We start from the raw sequence: 18,070 nt of genomic DNA on the forward strand, positions 1-18,070 counted from the left end.
CTTACTTTCCTGTTTTTGCTGGAAGCTGAGAAACGGACAGTGTGAGCGAACAGGAGAGACAGGAAGACAAACATGGATGGATGGACAAACAGAGAGAAGGAGAGTGAGCTGAAAGATACAGAAGAGCAAACACCACTGATCCTTGCATTTCAAGTTCTCCTCATTTGACCTTGGATGGGAAGAAATGTTGTTGTGTTGGATGGAATAGACAAAAACTCAAAGTCTGCAGCCATGCTCCCAGCTCTGAGTCATGCAGAGCTTTGAGCCAAATGCTAACATGCTCACAACTATTTTAACATGTCAAGACAGTCTGTGGTCTTAGTTTTACTTAAGCATGTTTTTAGACCTGGAAGCTGATTGATGTCTTCCTATAAATGCAACAGATTTAACCATCTATTGTTAAGAAAAACGTAGGTCAAATCTGAAAAACAACACTTTGCTTTTTATGTTGACTTTTTACTCAACTTTTCTTTCTGCTTCAAAAACAAAAGCACTCTCTGTTGTGTTCTCTTTCTCTTGGGTTCGTTTAAGCGCTCCCCTAAAGGCCTGGAGACCTGCTGTTGTGTTGATTGGATATGCATTGCTTCTCTGTGGAATTTCAGGTTTTTTTGTGTTTTCTTTTGTTGAATCATGCTGTTTAAGTATTTGTGCTGGCTTTCTGCTTCACATTTTTCATTTGTATGTCTCTGCTATTGTTGCATTTGTTGTTGATGCTATATGTGTTTATGAATTGGCATTGGTTTGAAAGCTGCTGCATGTGTATCCCTATATGTCAATGTTTTCGACTGTTGTAGCACATTTGACCGTTTAAACCAGGATTGGATAAATAAAAATGTTGTCTTGAATATGGCATTAGACATTAGTCAGTATTCATTAGTATTCCTCAGCTGGGGACCATGAAAGTCTCCAAAACATTTCAAACAATAGGCTTTCAGTTTAGTCCAAAGTCTTGGGCCAACTGACAGATTGAAGCGTCCCTAGAGCCTCGCTGGCACTGTGGCTAAAAATAAAACCTCTACTATTTTCGTAAAACTACATCCTGAATTTCTTTTTTATGGTTTTAATCATTTGAAGCTTTCGATAATGTACATGATAACAACTGTGAGGAGGAGGATGAAAATTACTCTGCTACTCCTTTCATCATCATGGAGTGGATAACACCCGGGTTCACGTCACAAATAATGACCTATAATCTCAAGTGGACACACACACACACACACACACACACACACACACACACACACACACACACACACACACACACACACACACACACACAGAGACATACAGTACATTAAAGTACCCCTTCTCCCCAGAGGTCGTTCTCCCCCTCAGTCAAGTAGCGCTATAAAACAGGCGTAAGTCAAACCTGGCCTCATGTGATGACGTGTCCTTGGTGTGGCCTTCTCTGGAGATGCTCCCAAGAAATCCCATCATCCCCCACATTACGAACATAGTTAGGACAGATGATGCTATATTGGTATCTGACTGTCATATAAGCCTTAGGTGAACACTGGATACACAAAAGGATGTTTTGATGTGGGAGGACCTGAAATAACCCCCACTACAGTGAAATGAGAGCAAAGTGTATAGAAGCATGTTTATAGCTAACAATAACATTGTGGCAAGGCAAGGTAAACAAATTGAGGTACTTTTGCAACTCATTACGTCTACTCCACTACATCTTGTGCTTGTGATGAACTGAAGGATTAAGGTTAAATATTGAAAAGATACTGCTACATCTTATGCTGAATAAACCATTAAGAACCTTGGATCAGCTGGAAACGGCATTATCAAAAAGCTGGAAAGTTTACTTTTTAAAGATACATGGTTCAGCTCCACTACTACACTGATGTTGTTATAGAAAATGATGGATTGCTGTAGATAAAACCACCTGACAGTAAGGAGTTCAAATTAACACAGCCTTAAACATTTATAGTATTCAAACCATAGACTGTATATTTAAAGATTCAAACGCATACATTAATGTGCCAGCCTTGTTCATCCAAAAACATACAACGATTCCCTACGAGGACCTCAAATGTGTTTTATGGCACAATATTCCACCATTGGTCTGTAGAACTGTACTTTACAGGAGAGCTGCACATGAGACCCATTGAGGGGGTCATGGGGTGAAAAGAGGGGTGATATTGATATGCTGTCATGTGTAAAGCAGTTTCTGTCCCCTCACTGGATGACATTGAGAATCAGATAGGAGTGCGTCCTGCTGCAGAGCTCCAGAGCACATCGATCTCCTGTAGGGCAGCGGCCGCTCCACTCAATAGGCTATTCGTACTGCGTGTGTGTGTGTGTGTGTGTGTGTGTGTGTGTGTGTGTGTGTGTGTGTGTGTGTGTGTGTGTGTGTGTGTGTGCATGTGCGTGTCTTTGAGTGTTTTTCGATGTGTGTGTTGGTGACCCTGACTATAAAACATTTCTAATATGATAAATTATTTACAATCTATTATAGATGAGAAAGCATATTTGTGATATTACATTTACAATCTTATTATTTCAGGTACATTTAATCCAGGGCAATGTTGAAGTATGTGTAATTTTACTTGATTATGTTCATACTAATGAATATCTACTCCTCCACATCTAAAAGGAAAATATTCACTAATATTTACACAAATCACTCAGTACAATTGCAATACCACACTTTAAAAATATGCGATTACTGTATATGAAAGAAGGGAAGGGAATAAGCTCATTTCTATTTAGTTGCCATTACGGTTTATGCATATATATACTTTAGTATAATATTAAATTCACAACTTTTTTATATGTATAGTATATTTAGTGTTGTAATGTTACGTTACGTAGGCCTACGTAATGTTATGTGAGTAAATTACCTGAATGCTTCTTCAACCATTGATTTATTTCATTACAATTTAAAAACTGAATACTATTTCCTTACCCATTACGTTTTTTGATATTCTAATTTTCACACCGTCCACACTCTAGTGATTTAATGTATATTGACACTGTGTGTGTGTGTGTGCGCGCATGTTTCCGTTGAGTGGTGACTCACAGGCTGAAAGTGTCGGCTATTTTAGAACATTTCCTTTCTTACTGACCCCACCTTTCTCTCTCACTGAACCCTTCAAGGCACACACTCGCACACTCATACATACACACACTGACACTCACAGACATCAATCTGTCAAGTTGCCACCGTCCACAATGATAGCAATCCTTGACATTTACATGCATTGGAGTGAAGACAGGGAGGAAAGAGGGGGAGCGGGAGGATGAAGCGCACTGAGCCGTTAAGTAAGTGAGGCATTAAAACCTCCGTGCTCAGCAGCCACTGGCTGATATTTTGTGATGTTTAATGCTTGGTCAAAGTCATACAGCGGCTCGTTCTTACACTCTTACTCTACAAGTTAAAAGTGAAACGATGACATTGACAGATCCAAATGGAGACTGATTCTATTGATACATTGGGGTGGGCCATCATCACGACCCTTACAGAATGGGGCATAACATGTGCTTACAATGGAGGGAATTGATGTGTTTTGGAATCTGTGCAGTTTCTTCTCTATACTGTCAGCAAAATGTGTGCAGGACCACTCAATCAGGGCGGTGCAGGCTGACTCAGCAGTCTGGGCTGGACCACAGGCGAGAAGTTGGGGTCATGCTTCTCTCTTAACAATGTTCTTGTCAGAGATAATGAGTGCGCTTCTCCGCAGTGAAAACGTCTCGAGGCATGCAAACAACACATTACATGTAGCCAACACTGCCAACACTTCACTGTCCGCAGTCGGCCCCAATTAACGGCACATTTTCAACACGCAAGTTCATGAGGCCCGTGCACTTGGACATGACTGGCAGATGTTTGGGAATTTACTGTAAGGCACAGGCGCGGGTGCAGCAGTGGTGAGTTAGAGCTGAAATAAATCATGGTCATGGATAATCAAATGAGTTCCTCCCGGAGCTTTTAAAGGGAGTGCTCCTCCAGCCGGGGCACACTGACTGCGGAGCGGACAGTTACATCTCTGGACTGCTTCTACTGCTTTTTGCTTTGAGTCTGACACGGTCACTGATTTTATTCTGTGCAAATATGTTTACATGAATTGACACCAGTTTTTTTGGTCTAAACTTCTAACACAATATTTTTCACAAATAAACTGTGATCTGTTACATAACAATATTTCATATTTTTAAAAAGGAGCCACAGAAAGCTAGTTTAGTCACGTCTCATGAAAACATAATGAATCATCATTAGCTGCTTATGCCAACATGCTAAGGCATACTGTTTACGATGTTCTCCAGCTTTGTTTGTTAGCATGCTAATATTTGCTAACTAACACTGAATGCAAAGCAGATATATGTCTATATTGAAAAGTTAGGTAAAGCAAAGTGGTTACGGTTTATCTTCTAGGCATCTTTTCACATGATCGCTGTACACAATTTTATGACAATCCATCAAATACTTTCACACAAACCTCCACTAATGACGTCACCATCTTTCAAGCCAAGCACAGCTGGTGGGGCTAAAATGGATAAAACCCAGATCAATCAGAAGACAGTTAGTCACATCTGCATTGCACCCAGGATTACAAAGAGCCAATTCACTTCATTAATGGAGAAATAGAAAGTGCTAGTTGTAGCATTTTACGAGCTGTGGTCAAGTGCACATTATGAAGAGAGGCAGGCACGTGTTTGAAATCCTTAAAATCATCCCAAAACAGCAGAGCAGCAATTTAAGCTCCATCTGCAGCCTGAAGGTTTGTGCTTCACATTATGCAGCATGCAACTAAAATAGCCACCTTGATCAAATATTTCATATCTCTCACTTAAATCTTTTTCCAAAATAGGTGCGCAGGCTTTTTGTTGTTTACAGTTTCTGAAAACACCCAATATTTGACTAGAGTTTGCTGAACACAGCAGAATGCAAATAAGGAAATATTGGGGTTATAGCAGAATCTTTGCTGTATTTTATGAACATATATATTAGCCACGGTAGTAACACATTTGATTGTTTTTGGAACAATTTAGAATCACATTTTGGCAGTTCTCTTGACATTTTGTCTTAAAGAGCAACTTAAGAGCTGGTGCAAATCTTGTTTTGCTGACCTCCAGTGGTTTAACTTCTCACCTTTTCCCACATTACTGCTGGGTGGATTCTTTATTTTTTAAATGCTGTATAAACGCTTAAATTAGAGCCTACGTTACCCTTAAAAAGGTAAAATACGGCTGACATTCACTCTTTTTGTGCTAATGGTAAACAGGCAAGGCTCACCCGATAAATGTTCTAATATTTAACATAGTCGGTATATGATTTTGAAATGTTTGTTACCAAATAGGCTATTATAATATATTGTCTGCATCGTCTTGAGAAACCACAAACCCTATTCCAGATACCACAATTTCCAAATGTATGCAGTGTGTTCCTGTGCATCATGGGAAACATATTTGAGGTTTAAAAAACAGCAATCCTTCTGTTCCCAAGCTGAGTGCATTTGATTTGTGCTGGCAGGAGATTTGGCCTCTGCGCTAGCAGTTGGCAAGAAGTGATTTTAAACCTAAAAGACAGTTTCTGGAAGCTTTCCAAACATCCAGCAGCCGTAAAGTTTCAGAGAGGTTTTTATGTTGATTGCTTTTTGTGTGAAATAAAAAGGTAGATTGTTTGAAGCTGTTATTTTGCAGCTTACTTTGAGATACAGTACATTGGGGAAAACTTCGGGAACATAAACAGGCACTTTAAAAACACCCACTTATATTCTTTGGCATAAATACATTGTATTTACATTTCAGCAATTCAAATAGAGGTTCAACTTGAAGCTGTGTCTTTGTGAGTTCTAAACGCTGAATCTTCATCTGTTATTCATTAGAAAGTGAGAAATGTGTTTTTTTTTACGACACCTTTTTTTTCACTAGACTCCTTTGCACTTTTCTGTACTGTACTTAACAATAGAAACATTGTCAGTGTTAGCTTTCCCAACATGCATTTCATTAAGTATAACATTATCCAAAGATCCTTATGTGAAGAAAATTGCATCATATTGGGCATTCGGGGTCTTTTTAACAGAAAGTTACATGGTCTTCATAGAATCCCTGTACTCTTTGTAAGGGAAACTTCTGTAGCAATGGAGAGTCAGGACTCAGAGAGACACGAGGAGAGCTGGAGCTTTGATGGCAAACACTGATGGTTTATTTGGAGTTTCGGCCGGAGAGTTGACAAGACAGGTGGTGTGTCACGAGTTGACACAGCGGTTGCCAATTCTGAAGAACTCTTTCTGTAGCTCGAGGTTTTAACTAGTTCGGAGTGTAATAATCAACATTCTTCATCAGTGAGACTAAACATTATGGACCCTGAATCTAAATAGAGCTCTCGTCCATAGAAAAGAATGTGCGCCAGGGAGCCTACGTCCCTGAACAGTAAACTACCTCATGGCGGCTTGTGCTCTGTCATAGACTCGCAACAACAATGCGCCCAAGCTGCTCCTCCTTAAGAGAGATATCAGCAATACCCAAGGCCGTAGACCTATGCCATGAGAAAGGAGACAGTGAGAGGAGAAAATGATGAACTGTGTCAAAGGTTGAATACCTAAGCAAATTATTCCCTAACACTCTTAATGTGTAAAGCCCAAGAGTAATATTGATAGACATTAATCCTAGGTAGATTATTAATGCTGCACTGATTTAAAAGAAGCTGCTCAAAACACATCTAGGGTGACAAAATGAATGACAAAGTTGACACATGGAGATTAAGCTGGTTCATATACAGTACTGTACAGTATGTACCACAGACAACATAAAGACTGAAAATGCTTGATGACAGAGAAGTACAACATATATAGAAAGAATAACTAAGACCTAAAAAATGAAAGTTTGTTGCCTTGAAACTTTTTATTTTTTACATCATGCCAGGCGGGTGATTTGAGACACATGAACAAAATGCATGATATGCTCTCAGATGATAACTCCAGTTCATGTATTATTTAAAGAAAGTCAGTAGTGAGCCTCTTTGTGACACACTATGCAGCTTTGCTTTGCTTTAAGCCAAAAAAGTTTCCAGCTGTCCTGAGACCTCAGCGTCTCGCTCTCCTTAGTGATGCACTTTTTGGAGTCGCTGCCCTTTTTGTGTGAGCTGCATTTTTACTTTGCATGCCTCTGCGTCTCTCTCTTTTGGTTCAGGATGGAGAGGACGATGAACATGTCTGGCGGCCCCCCGGGGGAGGAGCTCACGGATGAGGAGAAGGAGATCATCAACGGCGTCCTGGCTCGTGCTGCCATGATGGAGGCCACGGAGCATGAGAGGATTGAGTGAGATGGAAAACTATTGTCTCCGTTGCACAGAATTAAATCAGCCGTCCGTGCAGAGATGCTCTGAGCCGAGCGTTTTTTTGGTGTAACACCAAGCTTTTTTTGTTGTTGTGCTTACATCTATTTCCATGTGTTCTCAGGCGCCTCTCCAGTCGGCTGGATAACATCAAGAAGACGGCGTGTGGTGACGGGCAGTCCCACTGTCTGTTGTGCGGGGCGTCCTTCGGGCCACAGGGGGTCACAGCTGTCCTCTGTGTGCAGTGCAACAAAGTAGGTGGAGCTGTACTCTTTCTGCTTGAACAGGGACAGAAAGGAGACAGTATTGCAGAGAGTCCCCAGATGATATTAGGTTGCCCTATTTACTATTTTTTCTATAATGTTGTGTAGATCCTAAGAGGTTTTTCTATGGTGATGAGCACCCAGTGGGCCATATGCTAACAGGGTTTAACATACACTCTGCATATCCTGGTCTCATGCCTGCATACATTCTGCTGCTTGTTGCTCTCAATTACTACGTACTGTGTGAACTGTAAAATATATGAGCTCTGGGCACCTGCCACCAGGAACTATAATCCGTAGGTTTAATGCTCCGTGCATGTCTTAGTCATGCAGTGGTGGAATGTAACCATGCATACATTTACTCAAGTAGCCTACTCTATTTAAGAACACATTTTCAGGTACCTCAGTTTTTATTCTTATGTCACTTTCCACTTCTACTATACACAATTCTGAGGGAAATATTGTACGTTGTGCTGCGTATATTTATTTGGAAGCTTTAGTTACTTGTTACTTTTCAATATACGAAAATGCAGATGGAAGATAAAACAATTAGTGGATTAACCAGAAATGTATTGGGACCTGTTTTGATCTTTTCAGGTTTTTTAAAAGTAAAAACATTTCATGGTTCCAGCTACACAAATGTAAAGCTGTGTTTTACTTTTAATAATTGTACATTGGTTTTATTATCATACAGTTTTAGTAGTGTTGAGGTCTGAACTGTTGGACGGAATATTGTGAAGTTGTAACTTTCATTTCTCACTATTTTCAAAACAATTCATAGAATAACAGAGAAAACTAAAGCAGTTCCAATCGGATTTTCATCAATGCATGAGTAACTTTAATGTGATGATTTATTAGGGGATGTTTTACGCTTTAATACTTTTAATACGTTTTCCTCATTATACTTAATTACCTTTAAATTGTCACAGTATTATTTATAGAATGATATTCGTACCTATTCTTAATTCTGTTATTTGTTTCTTCGCAGCACATGTGCAGCAAATGTGGGATTTTCAGCAACGGAAGGACGAGTCCTGCCTGGCTGTGCAGAATCTGCAATGAACAAAAAGAGGTGAGAGGATGAGGAGAGATGAAGATCAGAGTGGTTTTGATAAAATCATGGGGACATATTGTACCATTATGTTGTTCATCTGCCACCAGAACAAAGGCTTTTCTCATGATGTGAACCATTTTCTAGCTTTTAGTCACGTCTTTTAGCACTGAATTGCATTTCACCGTCCATTGATACCCCTTCAATACCCAAAATGATTTATTTCAACGCCTTTTTAATTCTCAAAAATACAGATAGTGTTTTGATCAATATGAAACATGAATAATAAGGTCTGTTTTCAGTTTTTCTCCCTGATTCAGTTATACAATACTGTTGTGATGATGGCGCTGCGCTTTGTTCTCTGCCTCGGGGAGCCCAGACTCTTTAAATAAATGCTCTCTACTGTCAGTCAGACACAGGGGTTTATCTGTTAGGCTGCCAAATACAAAGTGCTCCGGTATCTGCCCCACTGAATTAAGCAGGCACCAAAATAATATTGATTTTTGATAGCAGTTAAATGTCTTAATCCGTCAGTTTATTAATCTTTGAATATATTTGAATATAAATAATCACACTAATCAAAAAGTAAACACAAAGACTTGTTTCCTTCATTAATCCACTTACAAGTATAGACAGACACTCGCAGAGCAAAAATCTCCCCAGAGGCCAAATTCTCTATCTGGCAATGTTAACAAAAGTAAGATTTAACATCGCCCTGTGATTTGGATCCGCTCCAGATTGAATGGCTTCTCTCTTTGCACCCTGATTCACCCTTCCACTAAGTTGAATGAAAATGTGTTTTTACGTAATCCTGCTAACAAACAAACTCAACCAAAAAACCTAACATCCTTCCAGAAGGTAATGCAAGGAAATAATGAACTCCCTATCCTTTTCTTTCTTTTTGAGTTATCGTTGACACAATTTCTTGTGTACTGTATTATACGTATATGTGCCTCTGTGAACAATAAAAACAGGTCACAAAAAGAAAGGCTGAAGTCTACCTTACCCTATCTCCCACTAAAGTAACTGCATTTTTGTATTATTATGGCCACTAGAAGCTGGCGACAAACTTAATTACTTAACCAACTTTATATGGTCAAAGGAACTGGGTCATTTCCCATTTTAAAATAAATCTGAATTGACTGTGTGTTCCTGCAGGTACAGAAGCGTTCAGGAGCTTGGTTCTTCAAAGGCAGAGTGCAGCAGGGTCTGCCGCCCCCCCTCCCTCTGTCCGGATCCAGACAGTCCAGCTTCGACAGTTCTGGACAAGATGAAGCTACACATCAACAGAGATATGGTAGTTTAAGCTATAATTTGTAAGGGATTGATGTAAGGACGTTTAAGAATATCTTGACTGTACTTAAATAAATATAAGTAAACATATCTAAGTGCATTTTAATTTCAACAACCAGTACTATTAGATTGATGTTATAACATTTAATTCTCACTTCGTACACAAAAAGTATGTACAAAATACAATTTCTACATAAGGTTACATTATATTTTGATTAGGTTACTTATTAATGTAAGCTTTAGCCTTAGTACAGTTAAAGTGGACTGAGTAAAAATAGTAGTAGTAGAAAGATTTGTTCTAGATGAAGCTGCAAAAATAAAATGCATATCCAAATGTCATAATATAGTATTCATGTTTCATTAAAACATGATCCTTGATGCGCTCGCCACAGGACCCAAATGTCTGATGGTGTTACAGAATGCAAAGTGCAGCAAACACAAAGTGCCACGGCCCGTTAGCTCCTGCAGCCGGCTGCTATAAACGCTCGTGTCACTTTTGACCTATATTTAAAAGAATTAAACTATAATGCTGGCCATGAGAAACAATAGCAAATTAGATCTTTTAATTTATTGAACTAGATTAAATTATCTTCACTTTCCTCGATCTGTTCACCGTCTTCAGTTGAGCAGCTATTAAATGCTTGAATAAATGTACATCTTGCAAATTGTACTTGTTATTTCCAAAATACCCTTTGTTTATTTAGAATATTAAGAAATTATACTTCTTATCTACTAGACTTGGATGAGCTGACACAAGGTTACTCTATCTTAAAGAATCTTGGACATAAATTCATATTTTGTGACATTTTATTTTCAACTTCTCTTATCTATGTTGCGAGAAATATTGTACTTTTTACCTGCATATACTGCAGATTCAGATAATTTTTTATAATAGCAAAGAAATTATGAATGATGATTTATTATTAGGGATTAAGATATTCAGCAGTGTTTGGGAAATTACTGAATGTACTCTTCTAATATCAGAGTAGCACATGATAACAAAGGCCCTACGTAGTTGTGTGTGACAGGATGTATGATTACCTAGAACAGTGGTTCCCAACCTGGGGGTCGCGACCCCCTTGGGGGGTCGGCAAAGATCGCAGGGGGGGCGCCAGACCTCACATGATTTGAGGCCTAATATCATATTTAGAATTAAAAAAAAAAAAAATGTACATATCATTTTTTTTTTACATATCATTTTTTTTACATATTGTAACGCAATACATGATTACCGCTAAGAGCCTTGTCTATATTACAATAAAATATAGAAATTAATTGATTAACTAAAATTAAAATTCAAAAAATTCATCTGATACTCCTCCGATTGGCGCCAACATTGACGCTACTGTGTCAGCTTTCATAATAATAACAGTTTGCTGCGCTTGCTAGCTAGCGACCGACTTCATAAGGTGAATATTTTTGTCTAAAAATGTCTGAAAAACGTAAAGGAGATGACAGCTCATCTGCAATCAAAAAGAAAATGAGGACCTACCTAGAGAGCTATCTTAACTTTGGTTTCATGGAGGGAACGGACAAAACCCGCCCAGAGTGTGTGATATGCAGAGAGAAGCTAGCCAACGAAAGCATGAAACCCAGCAAAATGAAGAAACACCAAGAGACCATGCACCCAGAAACCGTCGGGCGTGATCGGGACTTTTTCATAAAGAAACAACACCTTGCAAAGGCAAACAAGCCAATGGATATTAGAACAGCGTTTGTTAGGGCTGGCAGCGAGGCCTCTTTTGAATGTGCACTTTTAATAGCAAAGGCAAAGAAACCGCACAACATTGCCGAGCAGCTCATTAAGCCAGCTTGCATTAAGATGGCTGAGAAACTGTGCGGCCCGCAGGTCGCAGAGAAGCTAAAAACTGTACCACTGTCAAACAATACGGTGAAAGACAGAATTGAGAAGATGGCAAGTAACTGCGAGCTGCAGCTGCTCGAAAAGCTTGGAAAGGGGCCATTTGCCATATAACTTGATGAAACCACAACTGTAGCAGACGAGGCTGTGCTGATCGTTTATGCGCAATATATCGATGGGGAAGATTTGAAGCAGGACATTCTTATGTCAGTCAACCTTACCACTACCACCCGGGGTGAGGACATTTTTACTGCAGTGGATTCTTACCTCTCATCCCACAAGCTTTCCTATGAGAATTTAGTTGCATGTTGCACAGACGGAGCTGCCTCAATGATGGGGAAAAACAAGGGATTTAACAGTCGCTTGAAAGAAAAGGCCCCACACTGCACAATATTTCACTGTGTGATACATCGCCAGGCCCTGGCCAGCAAGAAACTGTCAGAAGACCTCAGCGAAACACTCTCAACTGTTATTAAAATAGTCAATTTCATCAAAGGTCGCCCCACCAACAAGCGTCTATTCGCATACTTGTGCGAGGATGAAGCGCGCCAAACCCTCCTCCTGCACACCGAGGTGCGCTGGCTCTCACGCGGCCGAGTGCTGGCACGCTTTGTAGAACTGAAGGAAAAAATTGAAGAGTTTCTACAAACTCGTAACCGCGCACTGTCAGAGCAAGTGACTGAGTCATTCTGGATTAAAACAGCATACCTGGCCGACATCTTTAGTCTCTACAATGAAACAAACAAGCGTCTGCAAGGCGTGGAGTCCAACATTCTCCAATGATGCATTTGTGCGCAAACTGGAGTACAGGGTCGAGAAAATGGAGAGGGGGGAGCTGCAACAGTTTCCACTACTGCTGAAACAATCCCAAAACAATCCTGAAATGGTGCCTGTACGTCGCGAGTTCATCCGCCATATGAACGCACTGCAAACGGAAATGCAATCACGGTTCGCTGACATAGACGAGTATGTCTCCAAGGAATTGTGGGTTTTAGATCCCTTTATTGCCAAAGTTGAGGATGTGGATTGCGAAGATGAGCTCACCGACCTCCAGAATGACTCGCTGTCAAAGAAATACTTCCAGGAAAAAGGATTTAAAAACGTTTGGATTCTCAAAGGACCAAGCCTCGCTCCAAAGATCACACTGCATGCCACGACCAGGATTACAATCCCATTCAGTACGACATATCTATCAGAAACAGCCTTCAGCGCACTTGTTGCCATCAAAACAAAAGCACGCAACACACTGGACGTTCACAAAGACTTTAGACTGGCTGTCACTCACATTACACCGGACATTCCATCCCTGGCTGCGGGCGTGCAAGCCCAAGTTTCACATTAATGAACCTACTTGAATCTCGTCTTCTCTCTGCTACCTGTTCCATGGCAGACAAGCATTTGATTTACCTGCTTAATATGCCAGTTTTTCATTTTTGTTTTATACAGGCCTATGCAACCATATTACCATTTATTTATTAGACATAGTATATTCTTTTGAAGTGTCCTGTTCTTCGACATTTGAAATAAATATGATGCATACATTTGCAAGTTAGTAGCTAATAAAAGCATACAAAGACAGAAATGTATCATTTTTTCTTTAATAGAAATGTTTCTTCTGCGCGTAAAGTGTCGGTTTCAGTTGGATGATTTGTCCCAGTTGCTCTGATCAGATCGGTCTCCTCCATTTTGTAGATTATTTACGATTTTTTTAATCCACATAAACACATCGCCAAAATCCGGCTTACTTTGAGCATGTGTTTTAAACAGTTTAATCCCTTTGTGAATTGTTTCCACTTGCGCCGTCCTTTAATTTCTTGATACAGCGGGCATCCAAATGCATTAATCCTGAGTCCAATAACCAACAAAGTCACTCCAATTATAGTGCTCCTTAATTACGCTTTCATCCTCCTTTAACAAAACACTTCACATTCATCCAGTTTGTGACAGTAGTTGTAGCATTTTTGAGACTTTTAAACTTTAATTACCGCTGTGTGTGTGTGTGTGTGTGTGTGTGTGTGTGTGTGTGTGTGTGTGTGTGTGTGTGTGTGTGTGTGTGTGTGTGTGTGTGTGTGTGTGTGTGTGTGTGTGTGTGTGTGTGTGTGTGTGTGTGTGTGTGTGTGTGTGTGTGTGGTGTGTGGGGGGGGGGGGGGGGGGTGTAACCGCTGTTACCAGGCACGGCTGTCACTACCCCTGCCCGATCTGTACTGCGCATGTGCGAGATGGTCCGCCATACTGGACAACTACATACGGCAACTGTAATAGGACACTTCACACAGTGGCGTTTGGCAAAGCAGAAAAAGAACACAAAAAACCGGGAGAGATGAGTTATTGTTATGACAACGTGACTTCACTATTATTTAACAACTCTTTTTATTGGGCTCTTTTATTTGGGGTTAAGTACATTGTCAGAATAAGTGAGACATAGATTTAACTTCTGTTAGACAGCTATATGCCATACATTTTTGCATACATTCACAGTAAATATTTATTCAGTATGATAACTGCCAAACAGAAGTTAAATCCATTTTCTTTTTGTGCTTTGCCAAACGCCACTGTGTCAAGTGTCCTAGTTGGGTTGCCGTACGGAGTTGTCCAGTATGGCAGACCATCTCGCACATGCACAGTACAGATCGGGCAGGGGGGCAGATCGGCAACAGCGATAATTAAAGTTTCAAAGTTTTGGGGGGTCGCAAATTCCAACAGGAGTCATTTGGGGGGGCCCTGGGTGAAAAAGGTTGGGAACCCCTGACCTAGAAGAGCGTCAGGACACACTGTTTTAGGCATATGATAGCTATGTGACAACGATTAACATGATGATTCAGCCTCTTTGGAGACAGACATACGACGGTCATGTTTATTGTTTACGCAGGCCAGCTAATCTAAACGAAGGCCAGAATACTGCTTTGAACCGGTATTCTGCATCTTGTGACTGAATAACACCCTCTTTTGTATATAAGCATGTCAAGGACACTGTTCGGGGAACTATTTGTTCCACGCAGCTCTGTGTGTGATGACAACTTCCATTCTTGAAAGGATAATAAATACATTTATCCTGATTTTGAAGACCAAGCCGGTGAAGAGTGATATTTTTCTAACAAGCAGTATTTAAATCACTTCAAATTAGGTCCAGCTTTACCATTTTCAACATTTAACGTGGCACATGCATATCCATATTATTGCGAAATAGGACTTTAACTTATGGTTCTTTGAGTATATTTAGATGATATTACTTTGGAGACTTTGAGACAAGGATTTTTTAGATTATGATATTGCTACTTTTATGTCTTCCACCACTGGAAAAGTAATAGAGATAGAACTAGCTGTGTGTCAGCATCATTATGTTCCTGGTGGCAGCTGATATTCTCATTTTGAGGCTCAGAGGCGCAGCAGCAGTCCTGTGGATCGGAACAATGGGAGCAGACAGCAAGAACAACAGCTGAGAGCCATAATGAGAACCCGTCCTGTCCAGCTGCTGTAATGAAGACCGAGAGAAAAGTGTTAGCCTCAAAACCACCGCGAGCAAACACACAGCAGGCCGCCCCCCCCTCAGGTACAGCAGCACTGCTCCTTCTGAGAATAAACCCAACACAACAGGACTGCTTTAAAAATATATTCTGACAGTGTATAAAAAGATGCTTCAGACACTGCTAATTTCTCTTCCAGACGTTGGAGACAAACCCCCAGAGAGGAAGGTGTCCCACCCGGTGGTGGAGGAAAAAAGACAACCTGTCGTCTCCAGCTCCGTTTCATCCCCTGTTCCTGCTGCCAGGGTTAACCCACCTGCCAACAACCCCGCTGCCCCCCGACCCCCCCCTGACCAGACAGAGGAAGAGGAAAACGATTACGACTCAGATGACGCAAGTAAGACCGATATTTCATCTTAAACTTCACCTTTATAGAATTTAAAATCCTCCTTAGTCTTAGAGTTTCACTTTTTCAATTATTTCTATCATTGTGAATAATATATATTGTGCTTGCATCGGTGAAAAAAAGTAGGTGTGGAGCTGTGAAGAGAAACAAATGTTTATCTGTCTTCGAGGGAAATTGGTTTTCTAAGTTTTCAGATTCCATTTTTCTCTCAGATGTCATTTGAGGTCCTGTGTTTTTTATTCTTTCAGCCACGCTGGGGTCTCTGGAGTTCAGCCTCCTTTACGAACAGGAGACCCACGCTCTGCACTGCTGTGTCATTAAAGCTAAGGTAAACATATGTACATACACACACATGAGAAAAAGAGACATGAAATGAAAAACAAGGAAGGAAGAGAGGTACAAGAAAAAGTGAGATAAAAGAAGAAATGTCTAGACAAGAAATGACAAGGACAAACAATACGAGATAAAAAAAATACATGACAAGATTTGACGAGACAAGTAAAGACATGAAAAGAGTAGAGACCATCTGGAGACGTTATCACACAAGCCATGACGCAAAAAAGGACTTGGGCGTAAAGTTCGGGGGCCATTTATTTCTGGCACCCTTGCCTGGACCTCATCAACTGCATACACACCTTTTTGATTCATCTAAAAATGTACATTTAGTGACGGAAAGTGATTGGGCAAAGGGCTTAAAGTGGGGGTCTAGGTGTGTCGGGGCAAATGCGAATGTAAAAATAAAGATGTGAATTGAAATGATAAGACGAGAAAAATACATCTCGAGAAAAAGAAAATCATTTAATTGAAAGAAACATTTGCAGTGCAACAATAAAATATGTGGAATATATAAAACCAACTTTTGAGAGACATTTTGTTTCATGCTGATTCAGAACCATTGCTTTCCTGTAATGTGTCTCTCAGGGTTTGAAGTCAATGGACTCAAATGGATTCGCTGACCCGTATGTGAAGCTGCATCTCTTACCTGGAGCCAGTAAGGTACAGTCACCTAACTTCCAATATCAAGGTTTATTTTGAAGAATGTGCGGCTGTGTCCCTATTTTAAAGATTTACTTTACTTACTTATATTTTTCTCAGTCTAACAAGCTTCGCACCAAGACTCTGAAAACCACTCTGAACCCGGTGTGGAATGAGACTCTGGTCTACCACGGTATCACTGATGACGAAATGGCTCGCAAAACTCTCCGGTAAGAACAACCTTAACCTTTGTATCCTACCAATTAATTAAAAAAATAGTTTAATGAGGGAACATTTCCGTCTTCAGGCTTTCAGTGAGTGACGAGGACAAGTTTGGACACAATGAATTTATCGGAGAGACTCGAATCGCACTGAAGAAACTGAAGTTTAACCAGAAGAAGAACTTCAGTGTTTGTTTAGAGCGGGTGATCCCGGTGAGCCTGACAACAACACTAAAATCTCATACTGTTAAAGAATTTACTGAGAAATACATGAATTTTAAATTAAATGGTCAGTTCAACTTAAATCCCAGTCAACTAAAGAGGAACTTTTTCTACCCAACAAATATCTGTAAAGAGACGTTTATCAATGACACATTTTGTATCTAATTTCATGCAGAAATGTCAACATTTGGAGGAATAAAAACAAAAGATTGAGTTGCGAAAAACAATCTCCCCTCAAGGTTGATTAAACTGCAAAAAAAAAGAAGACATTTCAGTTTGTTAATTTTTAAAGACAGTTTAGTAAATGTCCACTTTAGAGCTGCATTTCTTTTACCAGGCCAGACGAGCACTTTCCCCTGTTTCAATGTTTTTATGCTAAGCTATGCTAACTGTATGCTGCCAATAAGGCTTTAGTCAAAGTCAACTTTAATGTTATTTGTCATACAGATATAAAGCTAGAAAGGAATTCATAATTTCCCAAATGTTGAACTTTCCTAAAATACAGTACTTTTCTTTTAATTGACTAATGAATATACAGTAGCTTTTTGGTGAACAGAATATAATAATAACAATAATGATAGTGATGACGATGCTTTTTCTCTGTACAGGTGAAGAAGGCTGTGGGGGGATCAGCTCGAGGCATGGCTCTCTACGAGGAAGACGTAAGACCCTCACATCGATCTCATGATAATGTGCATTGGGTTTATTTGACTGTATAGTTGTATTCTAAGAAGTCTGCTTAGTTTGTGTGTATTTAAAAAAGTTATATTCAAAAATTTGAAGACAGCTTCATTGTTTCCTCCCATTGGTTTGTTAAACGACAGTGACCATCTGTTTTCGAAAATTAGTTAGTATTTTAAAAATAGTGAAGCCTCACTTCAGTAGAGACAGTTTTTAGAGACAGGCAAACGCATGTTGATTGAAGTCTGTTATAATGTACAAGCTGTATTGAGTTAACCTTAATGCATAATGATATACATGCACATTATTCAGTTCTTAAGCTCATACATTATCTTCCATTAGTAG

General features: G+C 39.9%; 1 protein-coding gene across 3 annotated transcripts in view; it reads left to right on the forward strand.

Moving 5' to 3' along the window:
• The window catches only part of rph3aa (rabphilin 3A homolog (mouse), a), a 34,809-nt gene that overhangs the window by 13,684 nt on the left and 3,055 nt on the right, over window positions 1-18,070 (forward strand). The window contains exons 2-12 of one of the 3 annotated variants that reach the window (XM_079658322.1): window positions 7,144-7,272; window positions 7,413-7,542; window positions 8,540-8,623; window positions 9,761-9,899; window positions 15,130-15,306; window positions 15,420-15,617; window positions 15,875-15,954; window positions 16,548-16,622; window positions 16,722-16,831; window positions 16,909-17,035; window positions 17,653-17,706. In XM_079658322.1, the coding sequence (XP_079514448.1) occupies window positions 7,145-7,272; window positions 7,413-7,542; window positions 8,540-8,623; window positions 9,761-9,899; window positions 15,130-15,306; window positions 15,420-15,617; window positions 15,875-15,954; window positions 16,548-16,622; window positions 16,722-16,831; window positions 16,909-17,035; window positions 17,653-17,706 (1,302 nt within the window). In that variant the 5' untranslated portion in view covers window position 7,144. Of the gene's footprint in view, window positions 1-6,767; window positions 7,273-7,412; window positions 7,543-8,539; window positions 8,624-9,760; window positions 9,900-15,129; window positions 15,307-15,419; window positions 15,618-15,874; window positions 15,955-16,547; window positions 16,623-16,721; window positions 16,832-16,908; window positions 17,036-17,652; window positions 17,707-18,070 lie in introns of those variants that run through there. The other 2 variants (XM_079658320.1, XM_079658321.1) reach the window with 2 other exon arrangements.

This window comes from Notothenia rossii, assembly GCF_949606895.1.
Source record: "Notothenia rossii genome assembly, chromosome: 11".
Classification (NCBI taxonomy): domain Eukaryota; kingdom Metazoa; phylum Chordata; class Actinopteri; order Perciformes; family Nototheniidae; genus Notothenia; species Notothenia rossii.